The sequence below is a fragment of the Corvus kubaryi genome, unplaced genomic scaffold, assembly GCF_017639235.1.
Source record: "Corvus kubaryi isolate FWS band 111438036 unplaced genomic scaffold, C.kubaryi_AGA036_p1.0 37308, whole genome shotgun sequence".
NCBI classification, from domain to species: Eukaryota; Metazoa; Chordata; class Aves; order Passeriformes; family Corvidae; genus Corvus; species Corvus kubaryi.
In genome coordinates, this window is record NW_024581096.1 from 15,321,877 (window position 1) to 15,342,960 (window position 21,084).

The window sequence follows — 21,084 nt, forward strand, 5'->3', positions numbered from 1 at the left end:
GCAGGGTAATGCTGGCAGGGAAGCTTGCAAATAGGCTTTCAAGACAGAGGGAAGGACAGATTGGTAGAGAGGTGACTCTTTACATTGATGAGGGACGTGTGACATAAATGAAAGATTGGCTCTCTCTGTGAATTGCAGTAGTTTGGATGACAATGAGAAAGGAGTAAGTTCGTGAGAAAATTAACTGAGCAAAGAGCAGGAGGACACTCACAAGCTAATTCTGGAAAAGCAGGTATGAAAAGACATGTCAGAGCCATGCACACACAAGGTGAAGAAAGGCATAAGAACAAAACTCCCCTGATGGCCTAGAAAGATGCTTTATGGACTGCTCTATGGCATTTGGCATGACAGATAGCATCTGAGCACTTCACAAAGTCCCTGTTCATCTCTGCAGCCCTGCTGCTAGGTGAAGGGATGGATTAGAAATGTCAGAAATTACCAGATGCCCCTAGTCTTTTCAAAATACCTTCCCTCTCTCGTGATCTTGTTACTACAGTGATAAGGGCTTGAGACAGACCTGCTAAGGCCAGAAACACATTTGGGGTGTATAGTGTAAAGTACCTATTGCGTGAGTCTGTTCCCCCTCTTCTGATTCACATCTTTTCACCTGCTCAAAGTGCAACTCCCACTCAATTTTGGTAGCATTTGTAAGCACTCAGCATATCACACTGCAGGGCTCTGATCCACTGTTCCAGCAAAGTAGGGAGGCCTTATTAGTGACCCTTTGCGGGACATCTGGTTTTAGAGACTTGACACATTTCTTGTAAGAGCATAAGGTCCCAGTTCTCTAGGACAGCTCCACATTGTATAATCACAAAATCATCTTTCTGTCTCTGCAGTGCGCTCCCCTTTTTGCTACATCACTTGCAGCTTCTGCAAGAAACCACAAACTTGGGCTTCTGTTCTTTTGTTGTGTAACCCTGATTCATCTCCAGCACAGGTCCATGCTGAACTACCAAGCGAAAGGGTTTACATGACTATGTTATTACAGACTGTGTTGTAGCGCATATGCTGCAGGGGCTCAAATTAGGCTGCAGTAGCTATATTTGAAAGCTTGGAAAACTAGCCCTACTATTTTCTTCTAATGTCAGTTCCCTGCAGTTTTAAAAGAGAAAAATGGACTGTAAAAAAACCCCAACGTGGCCTGTCACAGCGTCACCAGCATGGCTCTGGGCTCTGTCTGAGCACATTGCTGCATGCCACCAGCCATAGCTGTGTTCAGGTCACAGAGACAGTCAGATTCCTAAATCTGTTCATTGACAGAAGGCTTCTGGAGCTTCGCTCAAAGGTAGTCTGAGATCACTTAGAGAAGTAACAGCACTGGTCAGATGTTGTCCTTCACCTCTCTGAGCCCTGGCAGAGCACTGCCTGGGAGGGTACATCACTGACATCTGACAGCTGTGTCCTCCAGTGCTTTTAACCATGGGTGCCTTTCCCTGTCCCTGTTCTGTCTTTTCCTTCTCTTCTTGGACTTGTTCTTCTAGGAACATCGTTCAGCTGTTTTTCTTTTTCCTCCTGGTTATCTGGCTATCCATCCAGTCTCTTTCTTCCATCACCTTCTCCAGCCAGCTCTAGTCCTACTGCCAGATCCTGCTTTTCCTCCTTGCTTGCCGCCTGCCAGTCCCCCTGCCCTCATCAGCCTAAGCCTGGGGCTGTACTTGCAGAGAGGGATATCACTTAGAGGGGAAGGCTCAGGGTGACCAAACATGTTCCCAGCACCCCACCTCAACAAAAGAAAGATATTAAAGGGAGTTTTTCAAATTATATATGAATATGGAACATATTTCAAATTAGGCTAAGAAGTATGTCCAAATTTCACCCCAAAGAGTAGACATTTGGCAACTGAAAAAAGCCTCTCAAAATGCAAAGATTTGGGCAGTCACACTTAGAAAGCAAAGCAGGCAACCCCTCCGCCATGGCTCACAGCAGTTTGCCTTCCAGCAAAGCCTTTGGGAGGGCCAGCACAAGGCCTTGGGGCTGGTCTGTGTATCTGCATCAGAAGGAGCAGCAGCCTGGATGGAGTTGAACAAAGACCAAGAGCCTGTGCATGTGCCTCAGCCTGTCCCAGGGAGCACTGATGGTGTGCTCACCTTTTCATCTCCATTCCCAGCTCAAACGGGCATCTGGTTTGGATTTTTGTGCGTGCAATGAGCTCCCTCGACCTCCTGTTTCCACATCATGCAGTGCATCCTCCCATGCTCCACAATCTGCTGTGGCTCCTCAAAGGGTGCCGGGGACAGATGGCTTGATTTCAGCTGATAAAGGGGCTGCCTTGAAAGAAGCGAGGCGGAAGCTGTCTGGCCTGATATCTCTTTCTGGTGCTGTCAACGGGAGGTGAAGGAGACAAGCTGGAGCTGGATGGACACCAGCTCCATTCCAGGGAGCGTGGAAGGGAAACAAATTCCTTTAAAAAGCTCTTCTGCTGCTGCTAAATGGTGTCTGCTTGCCTTTATTTCAGAGACCTTCTGCCAAGCACAGATTACCTCAATACATTCTAGTCTTCACTCAGCCCACTGTGCTGCATGAAAGATGTAGCTAAAATATCTTCAGACCCTCTCAAGGGACAGCCAGGGATGTGGCTGACGTTTTGTGCGCTGCTGACTTTTAAACTCAATGTGGTAAACTGCTGACCAGCCTTGTCACTTCCCATCCACAGCACTGGACAGCGCTGCAGCTGTCAGGCACCTTGCTGAGCCCAGCCCCTGTGGGCAGCACGGGGCTGGCAGGCTCTCCAGGATCTTTGCAGTGCACAAACTGCAACCCTGCAGTAAACAAGGGAATTGGGAGCAAGCTTGGTAAATAGTGGAAATTACAAAAGCCACCACTTCTGTAATAAAAATGGGTTTTTCTTCAGGAACCTCAATTTTGCATTTTCTTTTCAGCACTGGGAGGGGAGGAAATATCCCTTCCCTTTGGAGACAGAATAATTTATAAGCGGCTTTTATAAAAATCAGTGATTTCCCTTTAAGTCAGCTTCTGTGCCTTTGTCTCAGCTTTCCTGATTAGTCACATAATGAGGATATTTCTAATACAAATGTGTCAGGGGAGAAGGGAGCCAAACATTGCTTTATCAGAAGAGAATCTGTATCCCTCTGGATGCTAATTAGTCACAGAGATACAGGTATATGGGGTGGGGGCAAGGCAAGCTCTTATTTTAGAAGCCAAAATGGTTTGTGCCCTCAGAATTTCTCAGGCAGGGCTGGAAAGCCATGCCAAGGTAGAGAGATCTCCCCTGCCTTTCACATCCGTGCCCCTCAAATGCATTTGCCGTGCTGCTGCTCCTGCTGCTGATTGCGGGGTTATTTCTGTTGCAAGCTTGGCTAAACAGAAACTCTCTCTTTATAAATATGGAAATCTGATGGTTGAGCTCTCTGTCTCTCAGGACAAGTTGAAAGCGTGGTGCTAAAGAGAAAAGGGCTGCTGAACTCTGAGCTTGGTGGCTTTGTTTTCTGCACTAGTGCAGAGAAACTGTCAATTTTTTATCACTGGGATCCACCTTTGCTGGATGAACTAGTGAACTCTCAGGCCTTCCTCCCAGGAAAGCTCTGAGCCCTGGTGTCCACCACTGAGTTCCACACCTATCTGTGGTGTGGTAGATGTGCTTGGTGCATGAGCCTTGGGCAGCTGCACATCTTTGGGGATGTGTTGGAAAAGTCCGTGGTTTTTATATTTGTTGAAAAGCTTTGAATGCCACTGGGCATCCATTATGGTTCCTGATAAATCTCTTGAATCACAGAACATTCTGAGTTGGTAGGGACCCACAAGGTTCATAGAGTCCAACTCCTGGATCTGCTCAAGACAACCCCAGAAGTTGCACCATGTGCCCGGGAGCATTGTCCAAATGCTTCTTTAAATCTCACAGGCTTGGTGCTATGATTGCTTCCCTGGAGAGCCTCCATTCCAGAGTGGTGGAGCCCCACAGTGCTTCTTTGGAGCTTCATTTGTATCCTGCTTACAGCCTGTCTCCTTTCCTGGCTTGAGACCACAGTCAGAGAGCTTGCAGAGCCAGACACCCTTGCTCTCTGGAAGAAGGGAGATTTACTAGGTGCAGGAGAGAGACCAGATGAGAAATTATTATTGGAGAAGGAGTGAACAGAAGAAGCAATCCAACAGCTCAGAAAAGGATCTGAGGTATTGGATTAAAGATGCCAGTGATACTCCAGAAGCGAAAAGCAAGACCTCATTCATTACACTTGTATGGAAGTTGAACATGTAAAAATCAGCTGCCTTACAAAAACAAAACCCAAACCATCTGGAAAAGAACAAGTAACCCCAGATTTATGCTAGTAATAGCTGCGACTTTGAACCACTGATTAGGGCCCTTGGTCTATTGAAAGGTGTGGATGTGGAGCCATCCCAGCTTTTCCGACTATTGTTGTTACAGCCAGAGACTCTGAAAGCTTAATAACATCATATTTTCCATGCTGGATCCAATCAATGGCCCATGGAAGCAATTATCCAATCTCCAGGACATTGGTGGGAACTAACATCCCTGCAACAGGGCTCTCCTACTGTCATTTGTATTGCACCAGGTATTTTTTTGCCAGAATACATCACTTCTGTAGTATCTGTTAGAACCAACCAAAATTTCTAGTGTTCCTTCAGGCAAACTTTGATTTTGTCTTCCATGTACAGCTGGGACAGCCTAGCTGCATGTGGAGAGGATCCGTAAACCACTCTATGTATGCTAACAACCATGGCATGTCAGTAATGATGGCTCCACTTGCACTTCCTCAGCCAGTGTTGCTAGGTGTTAGGGTTGTCCATGGAAAAGAAGCATAGTTCCCCAGAGTTGTCCACGGGAAGGAAGCACAGTTCCCCTCCACCATGCAGGAGAGTCTGTGAAAGTCTTCATCTGAGGTGGAGAACAGCTGTTTCAAAACAGACTGTTCCCCTCAGTGAGGCTCTGTTAAAGCCTTGAAGAAGTAAAGATGGGATCAGACCTGAAATAAGCTCTCAACAATAACCAATGGGCATGAATTCAGTCGCTACAAGAACCTGCCGTGGTCCCTTGCAGACAGCACTAGGGCCATGCAGTTTTCCATAGGATTCAGCTGGAATGTGCAGCGAAGGGTCTGGGCTCCTGTTTGTGCCTCTGACCTCCAAACACACTGTGACCTTGGGTCTGACATGTTGCTCAATTTTTTAATCATTTTAGGGGTATCCTCCCCTCAAGAGTTGAGGTTTAAAGAGCAGTTGTAAAGTTGTATGGGGTTTTTTATGATCCTGGTTTGGCCAGATGCCAGTTGCTAAACTGACTCTTACAATAGCTACTAAGGAATCTGTGATGCTTTAGCACCTTGAATACTCATGTTGCACCTTGGAGCTGTAGCTGTATAATCAGAGGTACAAGGGGAAAGGTATAATATCTTCACGTATATATCCTTTACAAGGAAGGAATTATTTTGATATTTAATCATCCTGAAAACGTACCTCAGTTAATAGCTGGTTTTAAATAGCTATTACATGCCAGCCACTTGGCAAGTGCAGGCAGTGGGGAGTGCAGTGTGGCATTTCTCTAATTTGCAATGTTAATGATCCAATTTAAATCATGTAAAGCTAGCACAAGATACTAAACTTATAAATGCATGTGATAATAGAGATGGCTTATGTGTGTGAGAAAAGCCTGGAGGGATATACGGTGTTAAATATACTCTATCTTGATTGAAGGGAAAGGACCAGGGGCTGCTTGTGCTGCTGGTTTCTCAGAGGGAAATCTAACAGAAATCATGTAATTAATCCCGTTTTTCTTCTTTGTCCCTCAAATGCTTTCCCAAAGTATTTGGTCTCACTACTGAATTGGTGCTTCCTCTGCTACTGTAGACTCCCAAGATTAGTCATACATCATCATCTTAAAAAAATATTTTCTTCCCTGTGCTGCAAATGTCATTTTTGATTAGGAAAACAGACCACTGAAACATCTTGTTCCCTTTCCACAGCTTATGCCTTTCTGTTTGCTGCATTTTGTTCAGCCTGGATATGGCAGTTGGGCAGGCCCTTTGTGACCAGGGTTCCAAGGGAGCATTTCAGCACAGGCACTGCAGCATCCGCAGGGAGACTGGCACTTCTCTTCTGCCCCCATTTGAAGCAAAGCAATGGTCTGAACTCCTGGTTACGTGTCAGTAAATTGAGCTACCCCAACTGCAGGTGTACATCGCAAAAAGTCACTTTAGTGACATGCTGGTTCAGTTTAATTAATAACACTAGAGGTTTTAGTCATGCAGCAGTATTAACATTGCTGGCTTCTCAATTGCTGAAATAAAATGGTTTCAAACACCAATTTATCTTACAATTATAAACTAATCAGGTTCAAAATCTGGATCTTGTAGTGGATATTGCAGGCCTAATTTGTTAAACAAGATCTGTTCAGTAGTTGCTCAGAAAAGAAAAACAGCAATGTTGTAAGTGGTGCATTGGCAGAGCTAGTAGAAAGTCAATAAACAGTTGTTGTTTATTGCTTTGTTGAAACCAAGTCAGTAGCTATCAGAATGTTTTTCAGTACATCAGTCACTGTGTCGCCAAAATGGCATTTATTTTTACTTTGGTAAAGGGAAGGTGGGGATGCTGGGAGAAACAGTTACTGCTCTGGATCTGACAGAGTGCACGTGTTGATGAAAAGTGACAATCATGTCTTCCCAGGAGCCTTCTTCTCTGGATCCCATGTGATTCTAGAGCTCCTTCAACATGTGAGACCTAGGAAAAAGATTGTTTTCTTCAGCTCTCCCAGAGAGAAGGTGGAGGTCAGACATGGTCCTTGGCAGTGCATAGGGGAATTTGGAGAACCTCTCTTGCAGGATAGACTGGTGTCCTGACTAAATAAGTCTGGCCTAGAAGCAAATTCTTCTCCTGTTAAGACAGATGGGGGAAAGGGACCTAAAAAGGCTAGGGATCTTCACAGTTTGCACCAAATCAGGATCAGTCTGCCTGAAAACCAGATCAGCTCTGTTGACTTTGTGTGACATCAGTTTCTAATCTGGTTTTGCAACAAGAATGCCACAACTTCATCAGGCAAGTGTACAGCTCCTTAGCCTTACCTCTACAGTTTTGTGTAATTCCTTATAACCCTGATGCAATTTAAGATAATAATTTTTTATTCTAGTGATCAGAAACATGAAAAAAAAATACTCCTCTTTTTCTCTCTGCCGGCCCTTTATGTATCTGAATGCATCTATTATATCCTTCCTTAGTCTTCCCCTTTCTTCTCTGAGCAACTCCATTCTTCTAGTGCTCTGGTGTGGTTGTAGCTCCTAACTTGTATCCATAGGACAGATGAGGGGATTACATCTCCCTTGAAGGAATGGGCTCCAAAACTCCTTAAGCTGAAGCCTGAGAGTATGAGAGAGTCTTTTGTGAGGCTTTCTGGTTCCATTCCTGCTGTACATTGTCCTGTGACGCTTTCCTTTCTCTTGCCAAACATGCCATTATTACTGATCATTGTTCATCTATACTCTTGGCTTGGATTGATCCCCTGTAAATCTGATTCCCTATAAATTTGAACCTTTCCTTTATGCTGTTTCTTACACAGACATCAAACCAGGCACATCTTGGTTCCCAATAATTTTGTTCCTGGTGCATTTTTTGGGCACTTCATGTTCATAGATACTTATGTCTGTATTGCAGTGATATGTAGAGGCTGCAGAGGTCTGCTGCCTAAAACACTGTGAGATTTTTACCTACCTGTGCCCATCAGAGTCCCCTCCCCAGAAGCTTTCTGCCGACAGCCAGGTTTCTCAGGAACACCTGGCATGGTACAGCTTGAGGCAGAGGGAATCTGCCAACAGCACAGGATTTTCTGTTGCCAGGGCAGAGACTGAAGGTATAAATATTAATTAGCAGCACAATATTCTAGCCCAAGAGTCTGAATGACAACATTGGAATCATAGAAATTTCTCGTTGACCCACATGTACCCTCTGTATTCAGGGTGTGTGTGGTTTCTCACTTGTTTTTCTGCTCACTAAGTCAGTCCCTCATGCATAGAACATCTATCTGTTTTTTCCAAACTCAATGTTTGATGTAGAAAAGAAACAAAACACTTGGACTTGTCCTTTCCTGTTAGCATTTGCGTGCAGTATGCAATCCACATGGGCAGCTCCAGAAAGCAGATGTCTCCTGAGCTGCAAGCACTCACTGTAAGCTGTCACACACGTGTTGGTACTGAGACTTCCAGCATCTTTTAAGTAGGACAGAAGACAGCAAGCACATCATTGGTGGGTACTGGAGAGAGACAAGTTAGCTGGATGATATTCCTGATGAGTTGGCTCCTCCTGATTCAACTGATGGTGGACAGACAGAAGCCTCAGAACTATGGAGAGAAATTATGGTCAAGCCCTGTATATTGGGTCTTTCCTTGAGATAAGAGGATGAGGGCAATCACGCCCCTCTGCTTTTATCCGAAAAAAGCAGCAGAGCTGCTTTGGTGATCATCGCATTTCCTACAGACAGAAAAGTGGAGAACATTTTCATAAGAGCTGTAAATATGACTGATTTTGAGGGGCAGATAGAGACTTCTCAAGTTACACATATGTTTTTGAGGTGTAGCTGAAGACCACAGAAATTGTGTGTGCCCATTCCCTTCCACATGTTCTGGGGTCCCCAAGGATTTGCAGAGTGTAAAGTGGGGCCTTGTTAAGCCTACAAGGGGTCAGAAGTGTTGGCTGTGAAGGAAGGCAGAGTTTGTACCAAGCACCCAGCTCCATCATTTGGGGCAATTTCCCTCCCATAGTCAGTGTGGGTTATTGGGAGAGGTAGGTAATACGACTGAAAGGCTCTTGAGCTGATGCTTTCTTATTAAGTACTGCAAAATGGAAAGTGATTTAAAAGAGAAAATATAAACAGCCTGCTAAGCATGCCATCTCCCTTAAACCCCAGATTTCAGTTTAAAGTGTTTTCACCTTCTCTCTGTGCTCCTGCATGCTGATGATTCACAGCACTCCTGCTCCTCAGAGGTTTGCTGGAACTAATTTCTGATGTTCAGAAATGGCACATGGTGTACACACTGTGGGATATGGCTGCTCCTAGCAGGACGGCAGTTTTCAAGATCCTTTGTGTCAAGCCTATAGAAACAAACAATCTAGTAAGAAAACTTCCCACCATTCGAATGCTGTGACACTGCATGCTCAATTAAGCTGTGGGCATGTGGGGAGAAAACTTTGATTAAACTCTGGCCCCAGCCAAATGTTCATGCAGTGCTCTGATTGAATGTATTTTTTCCTTAGGAATGAAGACATGCAGAGGCCTCAGGAACAAAAAAACATCCCTTAAATGTATTAAATACCTTTAGCTGTCTAAAGATCCTGCAGGCACTTCTCAGCACTTGCCTTTTGTTTGGGAGTGTTGTGTTGTCCCCAGGGAGCAATAAGAAATCACATCATCTGTCCTGGGACGAGTCACACCATGTAGCTGAGATTTTGATATTGGGGGCAGAGCTGAGTGTGTTGGTCTAGGTGGGCTTGTGAAAAAAAAAAAATTGCCAAGTGAATTCCAATAGCAAAAGCCTGTGTTGAATCTCAGTGTGCTCTTAGGCATTCACAAGCAAAAGGCTAATCAGTCAAGTAAACGTTTCTCTGGGCAGTTGAGCTATGGAGAGAGAACTGCATCCATTCAGTATGCACAGAAGCAGGGCATGTTTGTGCAGAGACAGCTCCAGCCGAGCTGGCGTGGGAATGCTGCTGTTTTCACAGTGGGCATTGTTACTATGGAGGCCTGTGAATTGCTGCAGAATGTCTGCGAAATGATGGATGGGAAATATGACAGTGTCTTGCCACTCCTGGGCCAGGGATGTGGGCACTGGGGACACCTTCCCTGGCTCGGTTTCCTCTCAAATCCATTTTATTCTCTGGAAGGAGTGGGCCTGGCCCATGCATGCAGTGGTGGTCGCCCAGACTGATGGTGCTTGTGATCTCTCTGTGCAAGTCGTGGATCTCCTACTCAGCTGTAACATGTGCTGCTGGGGCTGAAAAGCATTGTGCCGAACCTTGGGGAAGAATTCCTAGGGCTGACTCCACTGCCGTGTCCTGCATCATTCCACCTCCAGTGTCAGAAGCTCCACCAGGCCTCCTCTCTAGACAGTGGGGAGAGGGAAATGCATCTCCAAGGACAGATTCATCTCCTTTTAAGATGAGTGTCTTAGATAGAATGGAAGTAATCACTTCTTGAAAATCATCGTAGTTTTCTCTGGAGGCCAAGGAAGCCTTTTCTGTGTGTTTGGTCTAGAGCCCATTTTGGAGATTTCTCCAGCTGAGTCCACTGGTCCAGGCTCAGAGTTCAAATCTTCAAAGGCACCTCAGAACATTTCTCCCCTCCCTCTGTTGATGCAAATGGATGTCTAATGTCACGGTCAGGTTACCTACAAAGGAAAAGCTACTGTCAGCAAATCAGTTTGCCACGAAAAGTAAGAGCTGGTTTGGATTTAGAGTTTTAGCATGATTTTAACAATGTGAACCTGGACTAGTCCAGGCATGGCCAGACTCCCTCTCTGCCCTGTGGGCTTCTGGCTTTGAGTTCAGTGGACTCTCTGCTGGACTGCACCAGCACAGAAGACAGTATGTGGCCATCACACTGTGTCATTTCCCATAATATGTCTACTCCCATGCCTTCCTGCAGCCAGCATATTGGGGCTCCAAGGACTTGTTTATTGTGTTCAGTAACAGCTAGGACGCATCCAGCTCTTGGAGTCATGTTCCTTAGAAATGGCTGTATCCTGCCTTTTCCCAGACTGGCAGAGAAAAGGTTCTCATCCAGGAAGCCTGGACTTACATGGTGCCACTTAGCATCTTAAACATCCCTCTTGGAGGGATTCTAGCATGTCTGACAGACAGACATGTCCTTTGTGTGATCTAGCTATTCCCATGTGTAGAAGCCCCAAGGTAAGGGAGCTTATGTGTATGTCTCAAACACTGATAGCTGGATGGCTGTGGTGCCAACCAAGGATTGTTGGTAATAGCAGCCAAGGATTGTTAGTAATAACACACTGTAAGAAAGAATAGAGAATGTGGCTGGAGAAGGGCCCACATGGAGGTAGAACAGCACATTTCTGGGACAAACATCCTTGTCCTGGCTCCTGGAGGTAAGCACAATGCAACACAGCCCAAGTGTAGGAATGAGGTCGAGAAGCAGGCATGGACTGTAGGGGGATGTGGAGACCACCAAATACCCTGAAGCCTCCAGCCCATTTCTGGAAGGGTCTGGGAGAGTGGACTGTGCACAGTAACTGAATTACATAGAAAGAGAGAAATTTACCTCCAGTGCACAGAAGCTCATCCATAAAAAGTACCCCCACAAAGCCCAGGTGTGTGTGCACCCCAGGACGCTGCACTCCCCATCAGCTGCATCAGCAATGGAGCCAGGATTGGTGATATCTCTCTCTCTTGCTCTCTTTCTTATATTCTTTTTTTCTACCCCTCTTTAATTCATCTCTCTCTGGGATGTATCTCTTTTTCTCTTTCCTGTGACCTCCCTCTTTTATCCTAAATCCACTGCTGGGTGCTTAATAGGAGGCCAAGAACTAATGTACCAATTTCCATGCCAAGTGTGTAATTTACTAACAGAACTTCGTAAGATTTTGTGAACCTTTTAACTTCAAACATTCCTTTTGTCCCCAAGCATCTACAAATCTTGGGTGCTCCCTTCCCCTGAAGGGTGAGAGGCCACACCATGATGATTCTTTCCTGTAGCTTGGATTCTGATCTATTCCTTTCGTCTGGGCATGTTTGAGACCAGATCCATGTTCCAAGGATACCACATGAGCTGATCTGTGATTTATGCCTAAATGTTCTCCTGGAGACTTTTTTTTTGGTTTTCAAATTGCTCTTACCTTTTTAACTAGTCACTAAACTGCTACATTAGAGGAGAAGTACAGGAGTGAAAGCAGAAGAAATTGCCCTTGTCCTTGAATGCGAGGTCTTGTAAGCACCATCCATTTTAAGTACTGTCTAAGTCTACTGGGTAGTGCAAAGGAGCAGGATTTTGATAAAATCTTACAACCCTACATATGTTATTTAACCCGTTTCCACCAAGGTAGAGCCTAATTCAAAAATTACATTTTCTCTCTTAAGCACAGTGTATTAAAAAGAGCTAAAGTGCACTGCAGGGAGAAGGCAGGCAGAAGAGTGCCTCAACAAGTGATTTTTTTTTTTTTACTGAGAGGGAAGAGTGATGTTATCTTGCTTTGAAACTCAGTGACTCTGCTTTGCATACAGGTGTCAGTGCCGTGATGAGTTGCATTTTACAAGAAATTGTGTACAAAATAAAAACTCCAAAAACAGAGAGAGAGACAATATCAATTCACCAGTTTGGAATAGTATTCTAGTATTTAGTTTATGATGCCTGGTTCCGTTTCTTACAAGTGATGGTTTATTCATATATTGGACCTAAAGCTGAACGTTTGCTTTGCCTGTGCAGCTCTACCTATGATATACCCAAATTTACATACACATATATGTATGTGCATGTTCAATTTAACTTCTGGCTTCTAGGTGGGAATAAGAACATGTTTGAAAACCAGTTTTAATTTTCACTATGGTGCTAAGTGGAGAGGTTTGCAGTTTGCTGTGGAAGGACTTCAGATATTTTTTATCAGTGGTAGAACTGTCTGAGTTGGTAGTTAGTTTCTCTCTTAAGTTTTTTGATGTGTTGTACCACAGAGTTCAGTACATGTTGTCTGCCAGGAGGCAGGAGCAGAATGTGTTTGGGGAGATTTGTTTTTTGGGGGGGGAAATTTTAGTGACAGTGAAAGGTACTCTGCTGACAGATCTTTCCTGTCAGCCATGAAATAGGTCCCAAGAGGGACCAGAAATTGAATTCTCCTGCCTGTGTAGCCCTCATTCCTTCCAAGCTGGACTTTCACATAGACCTGGTCTCAAACTTTTTAGTTTTAAGTTTGAGGTCGAGTGGTCCACTTGGAATTCATCTGAAACTGTAAATGTGTTTCATACAACACCCCAAGGAGTCATCACATGAAAATTATTTGGGACTACTGCCAGCCCAGGCTGAATTTGAACTGGTGACCCACCATCCACATTATATTCCCAGTATCATCCATCATATAAGCCTGATGTTGAAATTTGGCATTTCCAGAGGTACTTTTAAGATAGTAAATGTGCTTCCAAAGTTCTGTGTTTTGCCCCTGGGTTTCAGCATATTCTCTGCTCCCTCTGAATGTGAAGGGGGTGGAGTCGCCTAATAGCCACTCAGAGAAGAGGGCGTAGAACTTTCAGCTAAACCATTCTGTTTTGTTTCTGTTCTTTCTTAACAGGATCCAACAGCTGCAGCTATTTCGGACAGAGATTGTGATACAAGAGAGGGAGAGACTGTAGCCATGAACTATAAGCCATCCCCCCTTCAAGTGAAATTAGGTGAGTCTTTGCTGATGGAGAGTGAAAAGGCTGAATCCAAGGCGTGAAATACCAGATCATGTGCAGATCTCCGTGCATGTGGCTGAGCATGCCAGCAAGGCCCAAGCTGCTCGCAGAGCAGTTTTATCATTGTAATTCTGCTGCTGTGACTCAGGGAACTGACCTACAAACATGTAAAGCCCCTGTATCCGTGGACGTGGTAAAGAAAGGAAGCTATGCCTTAAAAGCAAGGCATAGTTCTTTTAAACCTACAGGTTTTTTATTAAGCTCAGATCAAGGCTTGGCCAGGTAAAGAATGAAGATACTATGGAAGGACTGTAAAAAGAAGAGAAGACAGAATAGTTGCAAACAAAAGGGAAAGGATCAGAGAGTTGAGACACTACCAGGAAAAGACAGAGCTGCATTACTGTGAAATGGAGGACTTTTAGGTCTGTAAAGGTTCTCATACAAATAGTCTTGCTATTTCTGAGCAATATTTACTAAGTTCTGGAAGCAGAATCATCCTGTTAGCACAAGACCCTGCTTCCTTTCAAGGCTAATGCTTACAAGAGCAGTCCACACATGCCTGTCCTGCCTTCGAAACCTGAGCAACTATTTAGCCACACGGCTTCAAGAACCTGATGACAGACAAGCCAAAGGAACAGTGTGCTTTTTGATAAAAAAGGGGAATCTAAGTGTAGAAAAAAGTGTAGGAGCAGGAAGGAGTCCCCTGGCTGTCCTTCACATCAGAACAAGTGACGTTGAGAGGATGCTGCTGAAGCTGATTGAGGGTGGTTATGCAAGTCATGAATACTCTAAAACCAGTGACTGCTTTTCAGGAAAAGGCAGGGAGCAGCAGTGTGTGTTAATGACAGCACAATTCATAGTTTGGTAAAAAATAATTACTGCCAGCATGCCATATGACACCAAGATCCTTTTTCACTGCCAAGAGAGTTCTTTAATGTTACTAGACAGATAATTACTTAGTAGTTGTTTTGGATAATTTAACACCAGGAAACCGGTTAGATAGCAATTGATGCTATTATTGGTAAGTCTGCAATATTCTTGCCTTTCTAGGCAATAAAAATATCCTCCTGAGATTCACTAAAGTGACAGGAAATGGTGCTTTTTTAGACTTGGCTTTAGTAAGTCATGAGAGCATTCTAGGAGATCAAATCATTGAAAATAGGTTTGGATTCAGGGTAAGCAAGTTCAATTCATACAAATTAAATGGAGAAGTAATTTGAGGAAGATCCTTAACAAACCTCAGTATTATAAATAAAGCCAGTAGAATAAGAAACTTGGGAAGTCAAAACACATCAGGTGGTGTTGAAGGAGAAAGTATCAGGAGAAAGGACATTGCTGATGGAGTTCTCCAATAGTCATTTTATGTATATGTTCATTAATGACTTTTACGTAAAAAGCAGGAGTCGGCAAAGAAAATTTAGTAGAGCATATTTGGGAGGAACAAGTCCCATAAAGACTCAGAAATGGCATAGAGGATAAAACAATGAAAACTGGAATAATAGAAATGAGAAAAATAAGACAGGAGAAACTCGATCTTCTGTAAGCTGGAATTTATCAACTGGAGATGACTACGTTAGTTGGAAGGTTAGTAATTATATAAATGGACTAATACATGATAATAGCCCACAGTCACACTTCTGCAGAATTTACAAGCTTTTTTCTGGGGATCAGATAGAAGAGAATGATTAGCCTTTCTGCCAGAACTTCTGCTTTTCCACACAGGAAAAATTCTATTTCATTTAGCCAGTGCTGAGTGGCATAAAGAGTCAAAGGGAGGCATTGAAGTGTTTGAACAGTTTTTGTAGTAGGTAGAGGCACACTGTTGCCAGGACCTCCTTTCCAGCTGGTGCTTCCGCCAAGTGAACTCAGTGCTGACCACAGTATGCTTATGAAGATAATAGTGGGTGAAACCTACTTGCTGAAGGGGAATTGTCCTGCAAGACTGACAGGCATCTTCCTGCCTTGTCTCCAGAGAGAAGTCTGCTCCAACACCTCTCTGTGGAAACAGTGTCCCTCTAATGAGGTGAACACATACCTAGTAGCACTTGGATCAGCTCTCTACTCTTAGCCATATCCAGATGAGCTCTAGGTTACCTGAGGCAAAATGAGACTAACAGTATTGTCTGTCGCCAGTGTAACATGCCTTTAATCCACACCAGCTCCTGCTGCTCTTATTCTTAAAATCTGCCCAGCCTCTAGAATTTTCTAGCAGCTTAATCATTGCATCTCCCAGCTCTGGCCCCCATTCCCCTGACTAGATATTTTTGTCCCTTCTGCATTAAACTTGTCAGATTTTCTTTTAATCTCTTTAAGGCTAGAAAAAGTTAAAGTGGTACACAAATGTTTAGTAGCTTAACTGGCCAAGCCATTGTTGAGGATGGTAGCATCTAGGGGTTCAATCCTATTGCAGGTTTTCCATGTGGATGGTGGCATTTTTCACTGTCAAATCAGAATCAATTGTTCAAATGTCAAATGTTCTGATGGAAGGTTGATAAATGTCATTTTTCAGTTTGCAAAGATTCATGTATAAATCTGTCGTATGTGCTTGCTGGAAGTTTGGTTCAAGTGAGCTCAATTAAATACCAACCCAGCATGAATACAACATTTGCTTCCAGACACTGCAGTGATTGAAGTGTGACAGAAAGAGCGTGAAAACTGCACACAGATTTATCCTGCTGCTTGAGTGGTCTTTTCGTTGGCTGTTTCTTCACCCCTAAATAAATACATTTGGCTACGTGTTTGCTTGAGGGGGGTCAGTTAGATACAGGAAAAACTTCACAGCTGTCTTATATTTCTAGCGACTTCCTGAAGGTTACACGTGGTTTATAAATGGAACAGTGCTTGATGCTAAGGCCATCAAGAAAAAGAACCTCACACCAAGGGAAAATAAGATCTCCCAGTTCACACAGTTCATAATTTTAGCCCCTTATTGATATTGTATCCATATTAATTCTGAATTTGTTCCTTTTCTAACACTCACACTTTGTCTTTCTATCAGGAGCTGCAAGGCTCAGCCATGCTTCTTTCTTTCTTTCAGATCATTGATAAGGAGACTCCTGACAGCACAGGTTGGGGGCTGGGTGTACATTAGTGCTTAGGAGATGTCTCCAGCACATCCTTATTAGGAGCCATATCCAGATGGAGCACATACCACAAGCCTTTTGAAAACAGAGGAGAGTTATGATAAGGAGAGAGGGAGGAACAGAATAATCCCCACGTGTAAATCTCAGGGCACCACATCCACTGGAAGGCAACAGATCCTCCTAGCATTCCCAGGAGACGAGATATTATTTTAATGAAGCTTATGCCATCTGCTTTTCTAGTTCGCATTTTTAATTTCCCTTCTCTGCTCTGAAATCCCTACCCGCAGTCTGCATCTTTCTTACCTAGCAGTCGATGACATTAGTTTGTGTTAAAACAGAATGGGCAATGTGGAAAGTGGTTGGAGTGCTGCGAAACAAGCAACAGGTGGGATGAGGGATTGTGGGAGAGGCATCTTCATCAGCACATCCACCACACTGAGAGCCTGGCAGTAAATGTCCTGCATGCCTGTCTGCAGATGAGCATGTGGGGGAGAGGCAGAGACACTCACATCAGCCTTCAGCCCTCTAAGGTGCCTGTGGCCTTAGATGTAAGCACCTCCTCTCCTTGGACTACATAGGGAATAAGGCACTGTTTTTGGAAGGTTCCTCGAAGGGGTCATAAAAGTATGTAAAAACTGAGTGTCTAAGCTAGAGAAACTGAGTCCGACCTCAAGGAAGTTACTGGAATGCTGTTCACTTAGACCAAGCAGAATTGGTAGGGTTAAACAGCAGCAAAAACACTGTCACAAGGACATAGAGAATGGTGTTCCCTGGTGTGTCTGACTTGGACAAAACTAATTTGTGACTGAGCCCCATCTTGGTGGATTGAAATGAACAGAGGAGATAATCCATCTGGAGACAGAGGCTGATGACATGTCTGGGTTGTTAGCTCCTGCCCTTCAGCCTGCTGCTGTGTATTCATGGCAGATATTGAATTGCTGTGTGATCTGGGAGGAATAGTACCAGGAGTATCAGTCAGAACTACAAAGCCCTCAGGGTTCAGCTTAACAAAATTGGTGCATTTCTGGCTGAAACTTTACAGAAGGTCTCTGATCCCAGTAAACGACAGACTGCCCCATGTGGCTTCTGAGATTGATCTTTCAGTTGGCGTAGGTATTTAACCCCTTCTCCTGGGGTAGGGTGTGTGTTCAGAGCTTGTCCTAAAGCTCTCCATTGAAAAGCCACGAAGCACACAGCAGAACAGTGTTCTCAAAAGGATGCCATGCTCAGAGATCCCCTTCCAGGACTGCTCTTGCCACAGGTCAGGATGCAGAACTGGGAAGTGCAGTCGTAAACAGAGCAGGCAGCAAGCATCTTGCGTAGGCTGAAAGGCTCTGTATCTGCCCCCATCTGTGGCTCCTTTTCTGCATCATCGCTTCCCAGTCTGCTCCAAAACTTGTGACTTCTGAAGCTGTTCATACAGAAAACAGAATAATAAAGGGGAAGTTGAAGTAGGCTGGACAGATCAATGCCATTAGTGTATCATTTTGTCAGTATTTCAAGTACTGTACTATTCCCAGTTGCTCTTCTGTAACAAGGTGATTAATGCTAATTAGGTACAGCAGCTGTTGTTTCTGGGAAGATGCTCTGTAGGTAAATTAGGGAAACATTTTATAAAAAGGCTCTAACTCTTAAGCTAGATCCCCAGGTTCCAGCTCTGTTGACAAAACTACAGATTTTCATATCCATAACTGTTTGCATGGCGACCTCAAGTGACATCATTACCTTAAGTGCAGAAAGCCATTTTGCTCCCCTGGGAGCACCCATTTCCTTGAACACAGTCTGTGCATTGCACGGGGATGGGGGGGAAGGGCGGGATGGAAGCCAGAGAGCAGGAACAATACAGCACTGCTATTGATTTTCTTCATGAAGACAGAAGCGCAGCCCACCACTCGGAAGTCTCACGGAGCTTGGGAGGCATTTATTTAAACGTTTTTTTAATCTCTTATTACTCTTTCCATTCATAAGAGAAATGGTGTACACAGATTTATGGTAGCATCCTTCCTGTAGGATATTTCCAGGCTCTTTTTGGAGAGGATGAGAGAGTGAACAGCTGCATCACATTAAGGCTAGTAGGGCTGTCTGCAGACAGAGCTGCAAAGATGAGGGCAGAAAACCAGTGCTGACAGGCATATTATTGCAGATTAGTTAGACGAGAAGTAGAGGGGCAGAAAGAAAGAGGTGCCTGAGACAGGCTTGGGTGAAGAGTAAAGCCATTCAGACAAACTGGAACAAAGCAATCACTGGAGTTCAACAAAGAGCTCCAGGCAGGAAGGAATGTGTGAGGGAGTGCGACAGAGGGAAGGGAGGTTCCAAAATCCAAGAAGCAGAGCACGAGCACAAGAATATGGGAATGATGTGGCATGATGTTCACCAAATGACCTGGCTTTTTGTATCACTGCAATTTTGCTTGATTTGTTATGCCAGTGCACCAGGGCTTCACTGGCCTGTCCCAGCCCTCCACGGTGGTATGTGCCCCTTTCCCGTGACACATTCCTGGGTACCAACACACCTCACAGGCCAACAGACTCACACCCACTCATATCTTGTGCTGCACACACCACTCTTGGCTAATACTCCTTCAGGTAAAAAGTCATGAAGAAGGAAACTGTAAGGTAACTGGATAATTTTGGGGTATTACCTGGCCATCCTTTAGCTACTCCATATTTTTATGGTGTCTACAATGTAGTAGTCTAGAAAGGAGAGGTAATCCTGAAGATCTGCTTCTGCATAAATTATTTTATTTTGTATTGAGAATGGGCCACAGCATCCGGAGCCTGAATGGGGGTTTCATGCCTGAAGGAGAAGCCCAGAGCTGCAAATTACAGGTTCTCTTCTTTGTCTTGCCCACTATAGTCAGTCACCTCAAATATGCAAAGCAGCTCAGAAGGTTGTGAGGAAAAACAAATTGAGCAAATTGTTGAGATTCTCTGATAAAAAGGAGAAAAAAATCAGTAACTGAAGTAGTGAGGACAGTAAAAAGTACCTGGTCTAGCAAAGCCTAACCCCAGCAGGCAGCACCACACAGTGGTCTGTCCAGAGGTCTTGTTACACAAGTATGTGTTACTCTCATCACTGTTTTCTGTGAAGTATGTAGAGAACTGGTTTAAAACAAAGAGGTCCCCAAAGGTGATTTACAGCTTGTTCCTGACATTAAAAAGATTAACAGCAACTGAGATGACAAGGCTGCCTGCTCAGATGTCGGTATCTTTAAAAAAATCAACACAGAAAAGGGCAGTAATACTGTTCTCTGGCTTCTCAAAAGCCCTGTGTCCTTAAATGTAGGTTCCACCAGTGTAACATTTCCCCAGTTCTGAGCTACCCAGGTGTTGCTATTTCTGTAGTTCCTTCTGATGTCTCCAAAGGTAGATGAGTTTCTGCCTAGCACTTGAAGGAAGCAAGTATAGTCCAGTATAATTAATGTAAATTGGCTCCAGAACAGACCACAGCATCTACAGACAGTGTTGGGTGATGCATTTATTTAATGTGTTTGATTTATTAATGATGAGCCTTAAACTGTACTTGATGGTTAATTGAATTTGTTCTGATTTTCAAGTGATGTGGGCTGCCACTTTGTCTTCTCTGTGCTGCACACTCAGCTCTTAACAGGGAAAGGTTACTGTCTGCTTATTGAATGTGGGAACTAAAATGCTCCATCAGCAGATCAAGCTCTATTAAATAGAAATAACATACACTTCTCAAAGGGAAGGAGCATGTCCTGGTATAGTAAAGTCACTGCAATTCTTGGTTTTTAGCTGCTATCCTTAGGCACAGAGGATGTTCATAGCAACCTGAAAACTTCATGTTGTTTCTGTGAGATACTAAAGAATCCTTTGGAGACTCAGAACTCAGAAAAACACAAAAACCTTGGTTTCTGTTTTCCTTTCCTGTTTTCTTGTTTTCCCCCACAGCAGGAGAGCAGAATAGACAAGGATGTCATCCATATTATGTGTCCTGTAAGTAGTAGACTTCTTTTTAGGGGAGGGTACCATGGTGGTCCTGGATACAGACCTCACCTGAGCATGAACAGAGGTACACCCAAGGAACCCTTCTTCTGTGACTCAAGTCTTTGTTCCAGGCAGAGCAGACAGTGTCACATCCAGCTGTGCACACCAGAACCCCCTGTTTCCAGACCCAGCCAGTGGTGCAGCCAAAGAACCACCTGCAAGGCGCAGCTCTAATGTGGCAGGCAGGACAAGTACCCCATGTGTACCCCATGTTCATTGTGGCAGCAACAAACTAAGTACAGTTTTTGCCCAGTCAGCAACAGTCACATTTCATCATGTCCATCAGTTTCAGTCCAGAGGCCTTGGGAGGAGCAATTCCCAAAAGCAGGAGGCAGCACAGGAGAAACCACTCTGTAATTCTCCATGGAGGGAGGGGTGGCTGAAGCAGGACATGAAGCAGTATGTGCCTGTGCTGGGCACATGTTTTCTAGGTTTGCATACTGGTAGAAGCAACTCAACAGTTTCAGCTGTTGTCAGCATCTCAGCCTCTTACACCAACCCACACCACTGCTTTATGGAGAAGCTTTAGGAATGGGAATTAAGCTGCAGTGAGGATAGTGGGACTAGTTGTGCAAAAAGGCCTCTGAACCTTCAGAGTCCTGACTGGGACTAAGAGGGAGTTTTGCCTGTACCCT

General features: G+C 44.3%; 1 protein-coding gene across 3 annotated transcripts in view; it reads left to right on the forward strand.

Annotated features, from left to right (window-relative positions):
* Positions 1-21,084, forward strand: part of FAM219A (family with sequence similarity 219 member A) — a 96,384-nt gene that overhangs the window by 43,643 nt on the left and 31,657 nt on the right. For all 3 annotated transcript variants that reach the window (XM_042028713.1, XM_042028712.1, XM_042028714.1), the window contains exon 2: positions 13,254-13,353. In XM_042028713.1, the coding sequence (XP_041884647.1) occupies positions 13,254-13,353 (100 nt within the window). The remainder of the gene's footprint in view (positions 1-13,253; positions 13,354-21,084) is intronic.